Here is a 19,257-nt window from a genome sequence, read left to right on the forward strand (position 1 = left end):
CATCCCTTCATTGTATCAACCCTTATTTTGTACATACATAAGTCTTTCTTTCTTTAAAATTTTAGGAGGCACTTTCTTCTAACAGACCAAAATACACCCAAAATCTAGTGTGTGGCACTGATCTATGCACTAGCCTGACCATATTTGATCATATTGTTTTTTTTCTTTTGTACTGTTTGTTTTTATCTTTTTCTTTTCTTTTTTTTCTATTTCTTTTTTCTTTCTTTCCCTTTCTTCTCCCCTGGTTTCAGGTCTTTTCTGATTTGTTTAGAGTATATTTTCTGGGGACGTTGTTAACCTGTTAGCATTTTGTTCTCTCATTCATCTATTCTCCTCTGGACAAAACGACAAGACAAAAAAAATCCTTCAACAAAAAGAACAAGATGTAGTACCGTCTGCCAGGGACCTACTCAATACGGACGTTAGTACGATGTCGGACCTAGAGTTCAGAATCCTGATTTTAAAGATACTAGCTGGGCTTGAAAAAACCATGGAAGTTATTAGAGACACCCTTCCTGGAGAAATAAAACTAAAATCTAACCAAGTCGAAATCAAAAAGGCTATTAATGAGGTGCAATCAAAAACTGGGGCACTAACTGTTAGGATAAATGAGGCAGAAGACAGAATTAGCGACAGAGAAGACCAAACGATGGAAAATACAGAAGCTGAGAAAAAGAGAGATAAACTACTGGATCATGAGAGCAGAATTCAAGAGGTAAGCGATACCATAAGACGAAACAACATTAGAATAATTGGGATCCCAGAAGAAGAAAGAGAGAGAGGGGCAGAAGGTATATTGGAGCAAATTATAGCAGAGAACTTCCCTAATGTGGGGAAGGAAACAGGCATCAAAATACGGGAGGCACAGGGAACCCCTCTCAAAATCAATAAAAATATGTCAACACCCCGACATCTAATAGTAAAACTTACGAGTCTCAGAGACAAAGAGAAAATCTTGAAAGCAGCTTGGGAGAAGAGATATGTAACCTATAATGGTAGAAACATTAGACTGGCAACAGACCTACCAACAGAGACCTGGCAGGCCAGAAAGGACTGGCATGATATCTTCAGAGCACTAAAGGAGAAAAATATGCAGCCAAGAATACTATATCCAGCTAGGCTGTCATTGAAAATTGAAGGAGACATAAAAAGCTTCCAGAACAAACAAAAACTAAAGGAATTTGCAAACACGAAACCAGCCCTACAAGAAATATTGAAAGTGATCCTCTAAGCAAAGAGAGAGCCTAAAAGCAGCATAGATCAGAAAGGAACACAGACAATATACAGTTAACAGTCACCTTACAGGCAATACAATGGCACTAAATTCATATCTTTCAATAGTTATCCTGAATGTAAATGGGCTAAATGCCCCAATGAAAAGACACAAGCTATCAGAATGGATTAAAAAACAAGACCCATCAATATGCTGTCTGCAAGAGACTCATTTTAGACCCAAAGACACCCCCAGATGGAAAATGAGGGGGTGGAATTTACCATGCTAATGGACACCAAAAGAAAGCTGGGGTGGCAATCCTTATATCAGACAAATGAGATTTTAAAACAAACTGTAATAAGAGATGAGGAAGGACACTATATCCTACTGAAAGGGTCTATCCAACAAGAAGATCTAACAATTGTAAATATCTATGCCCCTAACATGGTAGCAGCCAATTATATAAGGCAATTAATAACAAAAGCAAAGAAAACATTGACAACAATACAATAATAGTGGGGGACTTTAACACCTCCCTCACTGAAATGGACAGATCATCTAAGCAAAAGCTCAACAAGGAAATAAAGACTTTAAATGACACACTGGACCAAATGGACTTCACACACTTATTCAGAACATTCCATCCCAAACCAATGGAATACACATTCTTCTCTAGTGCCCATGGAACATTCTCCAGAATAGATCACATCCTAGGTCACAAATCAGGTCTCAACCGGTACCAAAAGATTGGGATTATTCCCTGCATATTTCCAGACCACAGTGCTTTGAAACTAGAACTCAATCACAAGAGGAAAGTCGGAAAGAACTCAAATACATAGAGGCTAAAGAGCATCCTACTAAAGAATGAATGGGTCAACCAGGAAATTAAAGAAGATTTAAAAAAATTCATGGAAACCAATGAAAATGAAAACGCAACTGTTCAAAATCTTTGGGATACAGCAAAGGCAGTCCTAAGAGGAAAGTAGATAGCAATACAAGCCTTTCTCAAGAAACAAGAAAGGTCTCAAATACACAACCTAACCCTACACCTAAAGGAGCTAGAGAAAAAACAGCAAATAAAGCCTAAACCCAGCAGGAGAAGAGAAATCATAAAGATCAGAGCAGAAATCAATGAAATAGAAACCAAAAGAACAGTAGAACGATCAACGAAACTAGTAGCTGGTTCTTTGAAAGAATTAACAAGATTGATAAACCCCCGGCCAGACTTATCAAAAAGAAAAGAGAAATGACCCAAATCAACAAAATCATGAATGAAAGAGGAGAGATCACAACCAACACCAAAGACATACAAACAATTATAAGAACATATTATGAGCAACTCTATGCCAGCAAATTAGATAACCTGGAAGAAATGGGTGCATTCCTAGAGATGTATCAGCTACCAAAATTGAACCAGGAAGAAACAGAAAACCTGAACAGACCTATAACCACTAAGGAAATTGAAGCAGTCATCAAAAATCTCCCAACAAACAAAAGCCCAGGGCCAGATGGCTTCCCAGGGGAATTCTACCAAACTTTTAAAGAAGAATTAATACCTACTGTCCTGAAACTGTTCCAAAAAATAGAAATGGAAGGAAAATTTCCAAATTCATTTTATGAGGCCAGCATTACCTTGATCCCAAAACCAGACAAAGACCCCATCAAAAAGGAGAATTACAGACCAATATCCCTGATGAACATGGATGCAAAAATTCTCACCAAAATACTAGCCAATAGGATCCAACAGTACATTAAAAGGATTATTCACCACGACCAAGTGGGATTTATCACTGGGCTGCAAGGTTGGTTCAACATCCGCAAATCAATCAACGTGATACAATACATTAACAAAAGAAAGAACAAGAATCATATGATCCTCTCAATAGATGCAGAAAAAGCAATTGACAAAGTACAGTACCCTTTCTTGATCAAAACTCTTCAGAGTATAGGGACAGAGGGTACATACCTCAATATCATAAAAGCCATCTATGAAAAACCTACAGCAAATATCATTCTCAATGGGGAAAAGCTGAGCGCTTTGCCCCTAAGGTCAGGAACGCGGCAGGGATGTCCACTATCACCACTGCTATTCAACATAGTATTAGAAGTCCTAGCTACAGCAATCAGACAACAAAAAGAAATCAAAGGCATCCAAATCGACAAAGAGGAAGTCAAACTCTCACTGTTTGTAGATGATATGATACTTTATGTGGAAAACCCAAAAGACTCCACCCCAAAACTGCTAGAACTCATACAGGAATTCAGGAAAGTGGCAGGATATAAAATCAATGCACAGAAATCAGTGGCATTCCTATACACCACCAACAAGACAGAAGAGAGACAAATCAAGGAGTCGATCCCATTTATAATTGCATCCAAAACCATAAGATACCTAGGAATAAATCTAACCAAAGAGGCAAAGGATCTGTACTCAGAAAACTATAAAATACTCATGAAAGAAATTGAGGGAGACACAAAGAAATGGAAAAACGTTCCATGCTCATGGATTGGAAGAACAAACATTGTGAAGATGTCAATGCTACCTAGAGCAATCTACACATTCAATGCAATCCCCATCAAAATACCATCCACTTTTTTCAAAGAAATGGAACAAATAATCCTAAAATTTGTATGGAACCAGAAGAGACCCCGAATGGCCAGAAGAATGTTGAAAAAGAAAAGCAAAGCTGGCGGCATCACAATTCCGGACTTCCGGCTCTATTACAAAGCTGTCATCATCAAGACAGTATGGTACTGGCACAAAAACAGACACATAGATCAATGGAACAGGATAGAGGGCCCAGAAATGGACCCTCAACTCTATGGTCAACTCATATTTGACAAAACAGGCAAGAATGTCCAATGGAAAAAAGACAGTCTCTTCAACAAATGGTGTTGGGAAAATTGGACAGCCACATGCATAAAAATGAAACTGGACCAATTCCTTACACCACACACAAAAATAGACATTTCCAAATGGTTGAAAGACCTAAATGTGAGACAGGAGTCCATCAAAATCCTAAAGGAGAACACAGGCAGCAACCTCTTCGAACTCAGCCACAGCAACTTCTTCCTAGAAACATCGCCAAAGGCAAGGGAAGCAAGGGCAAAAATGAACTACTGGGATTTCATCAAGATCAAAAGCTTTTTGCACAGCAAAAGAAGCAGTCCACAAAACCAAAAGACAACCAACAGAATGGGAGAAAATATTTGCAAATGACATATCAGTTAAGGGCTAGTATCCAAAATCTATAAAGAACTTCTCAAATCAACACCCAAAGGACAAATAATCCAATCAAGAAATGGGCAGAAGACATGAACAGACATTTTTCCAAAGAAGACATCCAAATGGCCAACAGACACGTGAAAAAGTGCTCCACATCGCTCAGCATCAGGGAAATCCAAATCAAAACCTCAATGAGATACCCCCTCACACCAGTCAGAATGGCTAAAATTAACAAGTCAGGAAACGACAGATGTTGGCAGGGATGCGGAGAAAGGGGAACCCTCCTACACTGTTGGCGGGAATGCAAGCTGGTGCAACCACTCTGGAAAACAGTATGGAGGTTCCTCAAAAAGTTGAAAATAGAGCTACCATACGATCCAGCCATTGCACTACTGGGTGTTTACCACAAAGATACAAATGTAGGGATCCAAAGGTGTATGTGCACCCCGATGTTTATAGCAGCAATGTCCACAATAGCCAAACCGTGGAAAGAGCCAAGATGTCCATCAACAGATGAATGGATAAAGAATAGGTGGTATATATACACAATGGAATATTATGCAGCCGTCAAAAGGAATGAGATCTTGCCATTTGCAACGACATGGATGGAACTGGAGGGGGTTATGCTGAGTGAAATAAGTCAATCAGAGAAAGACATGTATCATATGACCTCACTGATATGAGGAATTCTTAATCTCAGGAAACAAACTGAGGGTCGCTGGAGTGGTGATGGGGGGGTGGGAGGGACGGGGTGGCTGGGTGATAGACATTGGGGAGGGTATGGGCTATGGTGAGCGCTGTGAATTGTGCAAGACTGCTGAATCACAGATCTGTACCTCTGAAACAAATAATGCAATATATGTTAAGAAAAAAAAAGAAGATAGCAGGAAGGGAAGAACGAAGGGGAGTAAATCGGAGGGGGAGACGAACCATGAGAGACGATGGACTCTGAAAAACAAACCGAGGGTTCTAGAGGGGAGGGGGGTGGGGGGATCGGTTAGCCTGGTGATGGGTATTAAAGAGGGCACATTCTGCGTGGAGCACTGGGTGTTACGCACAAACAATGAATCATGGAACACTACTTCAAAAACTAATGATGTAATGTATGGTGATTAACAATAAAAAATTTAAAGTAAAAAAAAAAAAAAAAAAGAGTTTCCTGATGTAGTCAGTCAGACACAGAAAAAGATAGCAGGATTTGGGATCAGAGATACCCAGGTTCAAACCTCAACTGTACCCGTATTGTGTGCCTTCAACAAGTAACTTAGCTGAAGATAACTTTTTTCATTGCGTAAAGTACTGATACACCTATCTTGAAGATAATGTAAAATAATGAATCCAGTTATAAAGATTTCAAGATAAAAGTAGTTACTGTTACTACTAATAAAAGCAAATCCTATTTTCACCATTATTAACAAGTTGCCAGAAAAAAGTCATCTGACGAATAACTAAATAAGAGGCAAGAATCTCTTGGACCCTAAATTGGGGGTGGGGGTGGAAGGGAATCTACGAAGGAGATTTTGAGGATGACTGGAGATTTTGACTATGCATTTTTCAATAATATTACAGAATTATATTTGTTTACTCAGGTGTGTTACTGTTATTGTGGCTATGTAGAAGAATACCTTTACTGTTAAGAGATGCACACTAAAGCATTCAGGGGTGGAGTCATGATGTCTGAAACTTATTTTCAAAGGATCCAGGGGGGGAAAAGAAACAATAAAGCAAACACGGTATTATGCTACCAGTTAATGAAGGGTTACAGGGTATTCTATAATCCTTCTGTAAATCTGAACATTTTCAAAGCAAAAAGGTGGGGGAGAAAAAAAAATCATGATTAAAGTTTAACCAAGGCTTATTTACATAAATAGCAAGCTTTGGTGATAAAATCAGTAATGGCTTAAAATGTTTAACAGTGAAGTGTTAAAAATAAGATGTATACATTTTCCTGTTGACTCTTATGTCTAAGATTTTAAAATTTTTATATCTAGATAAGAATTATGCAATAAATAATATAAAAATTACCATTGTATAGATCACTTTTTCTATTAAAAGATTATTAATCGCACACAGAAGTCCTTCAATAAACCTGCTGAGTTTACTTTTAAGTGAACATCTCACAGTAAAACATTAATTATATCCATTTTTGTACTTAGTGAGACAGGAAGATATGGTTGGAAACACAATTGCTAATTCTCCCCAAGGAATTATTTGGAAAAGTGAGGAATCTGAGCAAATTTAACTTGGATTCTACATGTACACATTTTGAATTAAAAAACAGATTCTTCTAGGGGTACCTGGGTGGCTCAGTTGGTTAAGCGACTGCCTTCAGCTCAGGTCATGATCCTGGAGTCCCAGGATCGAGTCCCGCATTGGGCTCCCTGCTCAGCGAGGAGCCTGCTTCTCCCTCTAACCCTCCCCCCTCTCATGTACTCTCTCTGTCTCTCTCATTCTCATTCTCTCATGTAAATAAATCTTAAAAAAATTTAAAAAATTTAAAAATTAAAAATAGATTCTTCTAAGGAAATAAGCAGAAACAACGCTGAGCATTCCCTACACTGTTTTATCTTTCTGAGCACAAGACAAGAGGATCTTTCCCAGCCTCCTTTGCAGGCAGGTCAGAAACAAGAGTTCCAGTCCCACTTGGGTGTAAGTGCTGTAGCCACTTCCATGTCTGGCCCTTAAAAACCCCTGTGGGCTTCTCTAGCTCCATTTCCCATCCGTGGCAACCTCAAACGATGTGTGTCCAGACATCAAAGCTACAAGCTACAAGGTAGAGAAGGACCACCCGACCCACATCCACCTCAATGAGAGAAAGGAATGAACATATGCAGCTGCTCAGTTGCAGGAGCAGCTAATCTGAAACCCTGGTACAGCCTACAGAGTTTCCTACCCTGAAACTAAATGCATGCACCAAAAGGTGTGCCCAAGCTGTTCACCATAGCACTTTTTTTAAAGATTTTATTTATTTGACAGAGACAATGCGTGCGCATGCGCACACAAGCAGGAGGAACAGCAGAGGAAGAGGGAGAAGCAGGCTTGGCAGCCTGACCCTGGGCCCAATCCCAGGACTCCGGGATCATGACCTGAGCTGAAGGCAGGCACTTAAACGACTGAGCCACCCAGGTGCCCCATAGCATTTTTTATTTCAAAAATTAGAAACAAAAAAATGAACATCAATGGGAGATTGGTTTAATAAATGGTACCATGTTTCAAGAAACCAACAGGCAAGCATTTATTAAAAACCCTAATTTAGGGGTGTCTGGATGGCTCAGGTCATGATCTCAAGGTCCTGGGATCAAGCCCCGTGTCCAGGGTCCCTGCTCAGCAGGGAACCTGCTTCTCCCTCGCCCTCTGCTTGCCACTCCCCCTGCTTGTGTGCTCTCTGTCAAATAAATAAATTATTTTTTAAAAACCTAATTTAGATCTTCATTTATTAATATGGAAAAATGTTCATAATTATAGTTAAATTTTAAAAAATGCATGACAGTATATGCTAACTAAATTGAAATAAAAAATTAAACAAAAAATACATGACAACAGGGGTGCCTGGGTGGCTCACTTGGTTAAGTGGCTGCCTTTGGCTCAGGTCATGATCCCGGGGTCCTGGGATCCAGTCCTCTGTCCAGTTCCCTGCTCAGCGGGGAGTCTGTTTCTCCCTCTCCCTTGGCCCCTCCCCGTCGCTTGTGCTCTCTCTCTCACTCTCACTCTTCCCCTCAAATAAATAATCTTTTTTTAAAAAATGCATGATAACAAACTGTATGTACTGTATGGTCCTAATGTTTGAGGAAAAAGTCTGCACAACCACTTATTTGTGTATACATGTACAGAAAAAAATTTGGAAGGATACTCATCAAAATGTTAGTAGTTCTATCTCCCAGTAGATTTTAGGTATTCTAATTTCTGAAAATTTCAGGGAGTATTTTTAAAATAAAGGTACGTTTAAAAAACGAACTAGCTAAAAGATTAAGCAAATTTAAGACTTAATTGATTTGTCTATTTTGGAGTACATGCTCATTTAATTTGTGCTAATTTTCTGACTCTAGTAAGCTAGACTCCCCACAACATTGACATTAGAAAGACTACATACTAGCCAGACCAAAATAGATCGCAAGGCCAGAGACAGACATTTCTCTTTCACAATGATGGACAAATGACTAGTGGCCATGCAGTCTGGATGTTATTAAAATTTATAGTATTTATAGCACCAGCATGTGGTCTTAACCCAATCAGCACTCAGATACACATGAAACTTTCATTTTGACAAACCTTAATTGCTGTTTTCCCACAGGTGCTCTGTTTTGGTGATGTCACTACTACCCAGAGTAGTCTCATCTTCCTAGAAACAGAAGCACTTCAATCCACAAATCTGTGGCAAACATTTTGTTTTCTGGACTAGTATTGGACACATGGTTATATATCGGTCTTGGTTTCTAATGCTAGTACTTCAATGAAAGAGTGGCCAGAGCCTGAGTTTCCTAGTTTCCTCTTTTAACTTCTCAGACTACAAACTCTCATCTTTTATTCCTCTTGTATTTCTCATCTAGGAGGGAACGGGAGAAATAAGACCTGACTTTTGTCTTTGAGAACATTTACACTTATAGTAGGATTATTAGAGAAAGAATTAAAAAAAGAATCAGGAGAGAAAGAAAGTTTTCTCTTTCCATTATCCACTCCACACATGCGACTTTCTCTCAATTATGGCACTTAGAAATACAGGGTGCATCTTATGACAGCCTCTCAGACATGTAAAAAATATTACCTTTTTTTTTTTTATAAAAAAAATCATCTACTTCACTGGTAAAAACTTTAAACACAAGGAAAAAAAGAAGTATAAAGACCTCTGTCTTCTTAAAACAACTGGGAAACGGTTTTAACAGCTCCCCCCCTAAAAAAATGTACATATAGATTTACCTCTATATTATATTCTGCCCCATCTGTGTTGATTCTTATTGTAATATCATCATCTCCTATGTGGGCTAGAACTCTAGAGTCAGGCTCACCTTAAGAGAAAAAAAAAAAAATTCCATCATTAAGAAATACTTACATCAAAAAATAAACTATGCACTACTGTCAGTAAAAATCAGGTCCTTCATCAGAGTGGAATTTGCCTAGGTACTATAGAAATCTACCACAAAGAAACACAGGCCCCAGCAAAAAGCAAGATATTCACACTCCTAAAGAGTAGCCTCAACTCATTTGAAACCTTTCTCTTTCCCTCAATCCTCTTGTAAGAATTACCTAGAGTGTGTTATAGAGCAAAACCAAAAACAAACGTGTACATGTCCTTCCGAAATAACTTCACCTATTATAAGTTAAGAAAGAACTAAGAAGAGGGTGCCTGGGTGGCTCAGCTGGTTAAGCGTCCAACTCTTGATTTCAGCCCAGGTCATGATCTCACACTTGGTGAGATCAAGCCCCCCACGGGCTCTGTGCTAGGTGTGCAGCCTGCTTAGGATTCTCTCCCTCTGCCCCACTCACCCCCCCAAAAAAGAGAGAGAGAGAGAGAGAGAGAAAGAAAGAAAGAGAGAGAGAAAGAAAAAACGAACAAAAGAATGAAGAGGAGGCAGAAAGCATGATTTGGAATACATAGGGCCTGAACTGCACTGTTTGCAGATTTTAATGCCATTTCTTTTTTCTGCAGAGGAAGTTCCAGAAGTAAGCCTCAATTGTTCGATAAACTTGTTTGTTCATTAAGATATATCTTAAATAAATACTTAATGGAATCCTAAAGTCAATTATTTTATCTCCTAGCGTCCCTGTTTAAAATCTCATAAGGGAAGGGGGTGCCTGGGTGGCTCAGTCGTTAAGCATCTGCCTTCGGCTCGGGTTGTGACCCCAGGGTCCTGGGATCGAGCCCCACATAGGGCTCCCTGCTCCGCGGGAAGCCTGCTTCTCCCTCTCCCACTCCCCCTGCTTGTGTTCCTGCTCTCGTTCTCTCTCTCTGTCAAAGAAATAAATAAAATCTTTTAAAAATAAAAGAAAAAAAAATTTCATAAGGGCAGCCTACAATCCTTCCCTGGAGACAAGAGGAAGTTAAATTCTTATCAACTGGAAGGAAATGCATTTTAATCATTAAAACAGACAATTAGTATACATGCTAAGATAATCCCCATTTCCTCCTGTCTGAATGTTCCTCTTTCCAAACTCATATAACTCAGATAAAACAAAGAATAGCACTTCTTCAACACCCCTTTTTCCTCCCACCAAAAAAGAATATGCAATCAAACTAGATCTGGATACCTAACACCCGTAGACACAAAGGCAAACAAACAAGCTCCATACTAACCAACCACGTGTCCACTGAAGAAATCCTGCCATTTGACGGTGTACTCACTTTCATCTTTACCATCTACCACCACGACTTTGAAATTTTGGGAAAAACGTTCAGTACTTGATGTCAGGTATAATTTAAAATGCCTAAAGAAAGAATGCATCCATATTTTACTCTAAGCACATAAAATTTTCACATAAAATTTTATTCTAAGCACATAAAATTAAACTTACTTAAAAAATAAGCTGACAGAGAGCTGACATTAATAAAACACTATGCAAGTTATAACTACTGTTTTACTAGGTACTTAGCATTATATCACCTATAAAGATGAATAGACAAAAAAAAAGATTTTTTTTTGACGAATTTCTTTAGCTGTAAGAATTTGGCAAACCAAAAAAAAAGACCAGATTTTGGGGGGGGGGGAGATTCAAACAGCTTATGCTTTCATCTTTCCTGGAGACCATGAAGAATAAGGAAACACATGTGGATTCCAATTTAAGTTGGAATCCTGCTTGTCTGAAAAATTTATCAAAGACTGGTATTATTAGATATGACTTATTGAATACCTATTCTGCACTAAACTCTGCTTACACTGTCTCCACTTCACACAGTAAATACTGCTGGCTGGAGGTCAATCAATATACTCAAGATTACACAGCTAGTAAATGATGAAATTGGAAACTGAACTTCCTTTATTTCAAAAGCCTGTACGTGCTGCCTCTAGCAATCAAGCTAGTCTTACTGCTGTGCAAAATTAATAATTGCTACTTTCTATATTTAAAAGCACTCATGCCTTTTTTCTCCTTCTAAAGAGAACTTATCCTGAAAAAAATTAATCCACAATTCCTATGAGGAATTTTGCTATGAGGAAATTTTCTATGAGGAATTTGCTATGAGGAATTTTCCTATGAGGAAAATAAATATAAGGTATCCAACACAGACATTAAAATACATACTCCAGCTCTTTAGTTGGCTTGATATTCTTTTGTTTTCTACCAGTTTCAGTCCTGACATAAAATCTGGGTGTGGTGAGCAAGAATTTTTCAATTATTATTTATCCTTTAAATGTGCCCAGGAACACCAAAGACAAAGGTATGTTTTTCATCTCAACCACAGGAACAAATTTTGTCAGCCATGGGATTGAAACTATGAAATGTTACTTCCCCATGGGTTTGTCTAAGTCTAAACTGCCAGAAAGAATTTAGACTAGGACTGTCTCCATAGCAACAAATATTTTTAACTTATTGAGCATAACAAGGTAATTTTAGTTCGCCTGTGGTTTTTCAATGGTCAAAGAGAAAGAGAGACAATAGAACATTATTTAAAAAATCCTTAGAACATTTTCTCCTGTTCGCCTAAAACCGATCTTCCCACACATTCACAGCTACATTTCTTTGTTATGCTGACGACTTTGTTATTAAAAAAAAAAAAAAGCATCCCTATTCTAAATGCATTATTCAGTTTCAGAGCCCTTTAGGAGTCTTAATATTACTTTTACTTAACGTTCTTTCTAGAAAAATCACTGAAATTGCATTCTTTGTTTTCTACACTAAGAATCTGCTCTTCTATAAAGATAAGGACCAACGGATGGTAAAATTCCTGTTTTCTGATTTTCCAATCTTCACCTTTGAGCTATAAAACCTCCAACAGGATATGTCAGTCAGAATTTATATTTTACTTTATCTTCCCAAAATTATGTGAAGTCATGTACTTATAGACTTCCTTTAGCATTTTCATTTATCTGAGTTTTGATTTAAGGATTTACAGTAACTACAAACTAGTGTTAATCCACCTGAATTGACAGTATTTCCTTTTTGTATATATTACACAATGTCTAATTAAATGTCACCATATATAGTTACCAATTTATTTTCTTATGATGAGAACTTTTAAGATCTACTCTCCTAGTAAATTTCACATATGCAATACAATATTAACTATAGTCACCACACTGTACATTACATCCCCATGACTTATTTATGACTGGGAGTTTGCACCTCATGTCTATTTTTAACGGTCCATTTAGCTGGATATGTATCACTTCCATTTCTTTACTAGTTCTAGCCCTCGTCAAATAATTTGGGATATTTCACTTTTAAGAGAAATATCTAAATCTTTTTTTAAAGGTGCAACGTTAAAAAAAAAGTAACTATCAAAAAATAGTAAAACAATATTTTTAACTTTTTCATTACTTTAGAATAATAGTATTTCTTGATTTATAAAACAGAGGAAATGTTAACTTCTAGGCAAATTTCAGGTTTTTTCTTTATAAAACTACTTTTTAACTCCCCATACAATTTCTCAGTGTTTCCATGCTTTTCAACTGCTATTATAATAGTCATATACAAATTCAATTTTATGACCTTGGTTTAAATTACCTTGCCTTCCACTACTGTCTAAAACCAGAAAATCTAATCATTTACAATTACCATCAAGTAATGAGCAGCTTCACATTGGTAAGTTCGGCCCTATATAAACTGATCATTTCAAATATCCCACTTTGTTTTCTTTTAACACAGCATTAACAGAAAGGGCTTTGGAGTCTGACAAACCTAGCTCAAATCCTGTCTCCACCACTTACTCATGGCCTTAATCTCTGAATCTAAGTATCTTCATTTACAAATGAAAATAATACCATAATGCCACCTACTAATAACTGAATAGTTTTCAGGGTTAAATAAACTATTTTAAAGTACCTGATCCAAAGTTCTCCTACACAGATACATTTCCATTTAAACACTTAAGATGGGGGCACCTGGGTGGTTCAGTTGGTTAAGCACCTAGCTTTGGCTCAGGACACGACGCCAGACCTCTGGGATCGAGCCCCAAGTCACCTCTGGCTCTCTGCTCAGTGGGGAGTCTGCTCCCTCACCCTCTGCCCCTGCTCCACGCCCAGCTTCTGCTCTCTCTCACTCTCACTCTCTCAAATAATAAAATCTTGAAGAAAAAAAAAAACCCTTAAGATGGAAACCCTGTCAAATAAATTACAAATCTCCCTGCTTCTTTACACAGAGAGATAATCCGTAGATATTGCTGAACATTTTCTTAAAGAACCAATGTCATCTATGAGACCTGAAAGAGAGGAATGTGTGAGATTATGAGAGTATTTCCCCCCATAGAAAAGACTCTACGAGTCACCTCAAACCTAACTTAAAAAAAAACCTAGAAAGCTAAATTTTGAGTTATTTTGCAGTTTTCCCCTTATCCTTTGCTCCTAATTTATATCTTAATACTATACCCACTCCTGGGATGCCTGGGTGGCTCAGTTGGTTAAGCGGCTGCCTTCGGCTCAGGTCGTGATCCCAGGGTCCTGGGAACGAGTCCTATATCGGGTTCCCTGCTCAGTGGGGAGCCTGCTTCTTGATCTGTCTGCCTCTCCCCCTGCTTGTGCTCTAACAAATAAATAAAATCTTTAAAAAAAAAATACTATATCTGCTCCTTCACCAAAATCCCTATGGGCACAGCAGAAACAGCACAGGCTTGTATTCAAATCCTTTGTCTTCCATTCACTAGCTGAGTGACCTTGAGCAAGTTACCCAACCTCTGTGAGTCTCAATTTTTTTCCCCAAAAGCAGAGTAACGAAAACTTTGTGGAGCGCAGTGAGAATTAGAGGCATGTGCAAAGTGCCTCCTCAAGTAAATTACACAAAGTAAGTAGTAGATAGACTATGATTATTATTAACATCACTGTTCAAATTTGCTATAGGTCTGGAAGCTGGATAACCAATATGACAATATTTTGACATGAACTCTGACAGAAATTATTCAAAAATAATCTAAGGATGACGGCAATAACTAAAAAAAATACCAAAAAGATATTGTAAAATATATTTGCATAAAATATCAGTTACACATATGGTAAGTATACTAAGCATGACTACAGTTCAGGATCCAAATAAACCAATCAGAAAAATGGTAAAAGGATACAAAAAGGTAGACAGAGAAAAATAAATAACTCATAAACACATGAAAAGATGCTCAATTTCACACAAAATGAAAATCAAGACAAATATGAGACACCATCCCCTTTCACAGGGACAAAAATTAAAGGCTGATAAAACCTCATATTGCCAAGGATAACAGGAAACAGGTAAGCTCATACACTGCTGCTAGAAGAATAAATTGGGCTAATGTCTTTAGGAAGAAATATGGTAACATCAGTAAACATTTACAGTATGTATACCCTTGACTCATTCTCCTTTCAGGAATGTATCCTGCAAAAATACCTAGACAAAGTATATTCACAAAGATATTTATTGAAGCACTGTTTGCTATAGAAAACAAAAATCACTTTGGTTAAACAATATGTATTTATAAGTTATTAGCCAACAAACTGTTACAATTCTATGCAATAGGAATATTTATGCAGCTGTTAAAAATGAGGTAAATATACTTATCTATATTACCTACACGTACACAGATCTACATGCAAAAAATATACATTAAAATCTTTAGAGGTTTATTTGGGAAACCTCTCTAGGTCAACGAAGTTTGAGGAGAAGTGAAAATTTCTTATACCCTCCATAGTTTGCTTTTTAAACCAAGTTTATGTATTATTTTCTTTTTTTAAAAATATTTCTTCGGGGGGCACCTGGGCAGCTCAGTAAGTTAAGCATCTGCTTTCAGCTCAGGTCATGATCCCAGAGTCCTGGGATCGAGCCCCACATTGGGCTCCCTGCTGAGCAGAGAGTCTGCTTCTCCCTCTGCCCCTCCCCCGGCTCATTCTCTCTTTCTCTCAATAAATAAAATTTAAAAAAAATAAAACGATTAAAAAAATAAAAAAACAGGCCTTCCCCATTTGTTGGGGAAGGCCTAACCTACAAATTCAGAGTGATTCCGTCCATTTACACCTCTCAGTGTGTGTTTTAGTATTAGTAAAGCTCCCTAAAATGACTTCAGAAAGAGGCCTGCAATTATCTAACAGATTTATATCTGCAAAACATAAGAGAAAGCAAAAGAAAAGAAAGAAAAGACCACATCAATTTATGCCACAATGTAAGAGGAACTCAATACACACAGAGCACTGATTTCTCTATCCAGCTTACCACAAGGCTGTGGGGTCCTGAACAAATCCTTGATCTCTAAACCTCAGTGTCTTCACATATAAAATGAAGATAATATTTAGTACACAGTTGATGGTTCTAAAGTAGCATTCAATATTTTACGGTATCATAAATCATGCAATTAATTAAAATCCTTTGTTAGAATCCCACAAACATTATTACCATAAATACCTTTGGAATACCCATTTGCTTGTTTTAATAATCATCACTATGAACTTTAGAATAAGCAATAAGCAATATAAGAATTATGACTGTAATTATATCAATTACAAATTTTTAAAATGTAACTTCCTAAGGCTCCAGTAAACACCCTTATTTTTCTACTTTTGCCAAACTAAGTCCCCCATTGCCCCAATATTTTTTTTATAAATAGTTCAAATTACCTTTTCAAGGCTGAAAAAGTCAGTAGTGTTTCTAAATGTGTTGAGGCCCGCAGATCCCTTTTTCTTACTGAGTGCTGTTGGATATTGGATAAAGAGAGGATATCGTAGTCTGAGAGTAAAGAATCAAGCTTTTCTGAAACAAAGGTAAAAAGGTTATTAACACCTAAATTTACTGATCAATTTTAATATCACTAAAATGACAAGGTCTGACAACAAACTCTGACATAACACATTTTGAAGTGCTAAGCACAACCTATGAAGCATTCTTGCCAAAACAGATAAATAAAAAGCAAAAAAAAAAACAAAAAAACACACAAATTAAACCTGAATTTAATCAAGACCTAACTTCCAGTTTTTAAGACAACGGGATTAGACTGCCAAATTAACTAACAACCTTAGGAAGCAATCAGCCACATCCAGAATGTCAGAATTCCTACAGAATAAATGACCCAATATCTTCAGGAAATAAATGGTATGGGAAAGAAGGGACAGGCAGAGACACAATACAGTGGTCCTCTCTTATCTGAGGTTTCGAGTTGCGAGGTTTCAGTTACCTGAGGTCAGCTGTGGTCTGTCAGGAGGTCAGTACACATGAGCCTAACACCAGGTCAAAATGCCTACATCATTCACTTCACTTCACCTCAACATATATGCAGTTTATCATCTCACAGCATCACAAGAAGGGTAAGTACAGTAAAAGAAGATCTGAGGAGGGGCACCTGGCTGGCTCAGTTGGTAGAGAATGCAATTCTTGATCTTGGAGTTGTGAGTTCAAGCCCCACATTGGGCAGAGAGCTCACTTAAAAAAAAAAAAAATGCAATCCCCATCAAAATACCATCCACTTTTTTCAAAGAAATGGAACAAATAATCCTAAAATTTGTATGGAACCACAAGAGACCCCGAATAGCCAGAGGAATGTTGAAAAAGAAAAGCAAAGCTGGCGGCATCTCAATTCCGGACTTCCACCTCTATTACAAAGCTGTCATCATCAAGACAGTATGGTACTGGCACAAAAACAGACACATAGATCAATGGAACAGGATAGAGAGCCCAGAAATGGACCCTCAACTCTGTGGTCAACTCATCTTTGACAAAACAGGCAAGAATGTCCAATGGAAAAAAGACAGTCTCTTCAACAAATGGTGTTGGGAAAATTGGACAGCCACATGCAGAAGAATGAAACTGGAGCATTTCCTTACACCACACACAAAAATAGACTCCAAATGGTTGAAAGACCTAAATGTGAGACAGGAGTCCATCAAAATCCTAAAGGAGAACACAGGCAGCAACTTCTTCCTAGAAACATTGCCAAAGGCAAAGGAAGCAAGGGCAAAAATGAACTATTGGGATTTCATCAAGATCAAAAGCTTTTGCACAGCAAAAGAAGCAGTCCACAAAACCAAAAGACAACCAACAGAATGGGAGAAAATATTTGCAAATGACATATCAGATAAAGGGCTAGTATCCAAAATCTATAAAGAACTTCTCAAACTCAACACCCAAAGGACAAATAATCCAAACAAGAAATGGGCAGAAGACATGAACAGACATTTTTCCAAAGAAGACATCCAAATGGCCAACAGACACGTGCAAAGGTGCTCCACATCGCTCGGCATCAGGAAAATCCAAATCAAAACCTCAATGAGATACCCCCTCACACCAGTCAGAATGGCTAAAATGAACAAGTCAGGAAATGACAGATGTTGGCAGGGATGCGGAGAAAGGGGAACCCTCCTACACTGCTGGTGGGAATGCAAGCTGGTGCAACCACTCTGGAAAACAGTATGGAGGTTCCTCAAAAAGTTGAAAATAGAGCTACCATACGATCCAGCCATTGCACTACTGGGTGTTTACCACAAAGATACAAATGTAGGGATCCGAAGGTGTATGTGCACCCCGATGTTTATAGCAGCAATGTCCACAATAGCCAAACCGTGGAAAGAGCCAAGATGTCCATCAACAGATGAATGGATAAAGAAGAGGAGGTATATATACACAATGGAATATTATGCAGCCGTCAAAAAGAATGAGATCTTGCCATTTGCAACGACACGGATGGAACTGGAGGGGGTTATGCTGAGTGAAATAAGTCAATCAGAGAAAGACATGTATCATATGACCTCACTGATATGAGGAATTCTTAATCTCAGGAAACAAAATGAGGGTCGCTGGAGTGGTGATGGGGGGGTGGGAGGGATGGGGTGGCTGGGTGATAGACATTGGGGAGGGTATGGGCTATGGTGAGCGCTGTGAATTGTGCAAGACTGCTGAATCACAGATCTGTACCTCTGAAACAAATAATGCAATATATGTTAAGAAAAAAAAAAGAAGAAGATAGCAGGAGGGGAAGAACGAAGGGGAGTAAATCGGAGGGGGAGACGAACCATGAGAGACGATGGACTCTGAAAAACAAACCGAGGGTTCTAGAGGGGAGGGGGGTGGGGGGATGGGTTAGCCTGGTGATGGGTATTAAAGAGGGCACATTCTGCGTGGAGCACTGGGTGTTATGCACAAACAGTGAATCATGGAACACTACATCAAAAACTAATGATGTAATGTATGGTGATTAACATAACAATAAAAAATTTAAAGATTAAAAAAGAAAGGATTTTGGGAGAGACCACATTCATGTGACTTTTATTACAGTCTATTGTTATAATTGTTCTGTTTTATTATTACTGTTGTTAATCTCTTATTATGCCTAATTTAGAAATGAAACTTTACCGTAGGTATGTATGTACAGGAAAAACATTCTGTCATAGGGTTCAGTACTATCCACAGTTTCAGGCATCCACTGGGGGTCTTGGAACGTATCCCCCCATAGATAAGCAGGGACTACTCTAGACAAGAACACAGCAAGCAAGCCAATGTGTGAACCTTTTTGGATCCTACATCAAACAAATCAATGTGGAAAGATATTTGTGACAATTAGGGAATCTGAACATGAGTTCATATTCATACTAGATACTAATAATTTTGGTATCTCAGGGTGTCATATTACATTATCAGCTAAATTCTAAATTCAAGGCATTTCCAGCTTGCCTGTTTAGAATTTCTAAGATGAAGGTGACCAACTTGACCTGACCACTGCTAA

The 19,257-nt window shown here is 38.0% G+C and overlaps 1 protein-coding gene across 3 annotated transcripts in view; it reads right to left on the bottom strand.

Moving 5' to 3' along the window:
• Window positions 1–19,257, bottom strand: part of ADAM17 (ADAM metallopeptidase domain 17) — a 60,364-nt gene that overhangs the window by 31,120 nt on the left and 9,987 nt on the right. The window contains exons 1-4 of one of the 3 annotated variants that reach the window (XM_028099294.1): window positions 16,163–16,246; window positions 15,762–15,811; window positions 10,729–10,859; window positions 9,354–9,442 (exon numbers count right to left, since the gene is read on the bottom strand). Coding sequence is in view for 2 of the 3 variants with exons in the window: in XM_028099291.2 (XP_027955092.1) it covers window positions 9,354–9,442; window positions 10,729–10,859; window positions 16,163–16,295 (353 nt within the window). In the remaining variant the exon portion in view is untranslated. Of the gene's footprint in view, window positions 1–9,353; window positions 9,443–10,728; window positions 10,860–15,761; window positions 15,812–16,162; window positions 16,296–19,257 lie in introns of those variants that run through there. The other 2 variants (XM_028099291.2, XM_028099293.1) reach the window with 2 other exon arrangements.

This window comes from Eumetopias jubatus, unplaced genomic scaffold (assembly GCF_037043125.1).
Source record: "Eumetopias jubatus isolate StellerSeaLion01/CBP00866 unplaced genomic scaffold, mEumJub1_p1.0 scaffold_9, whole genome shotgun sequence".
Classification (NCBI taxonomy): Eukaryota; Metazoa; Chordata; class Mammalia; order Carnivora; family Otariidae; genus Eumetopias; species Eumetopias jubatus.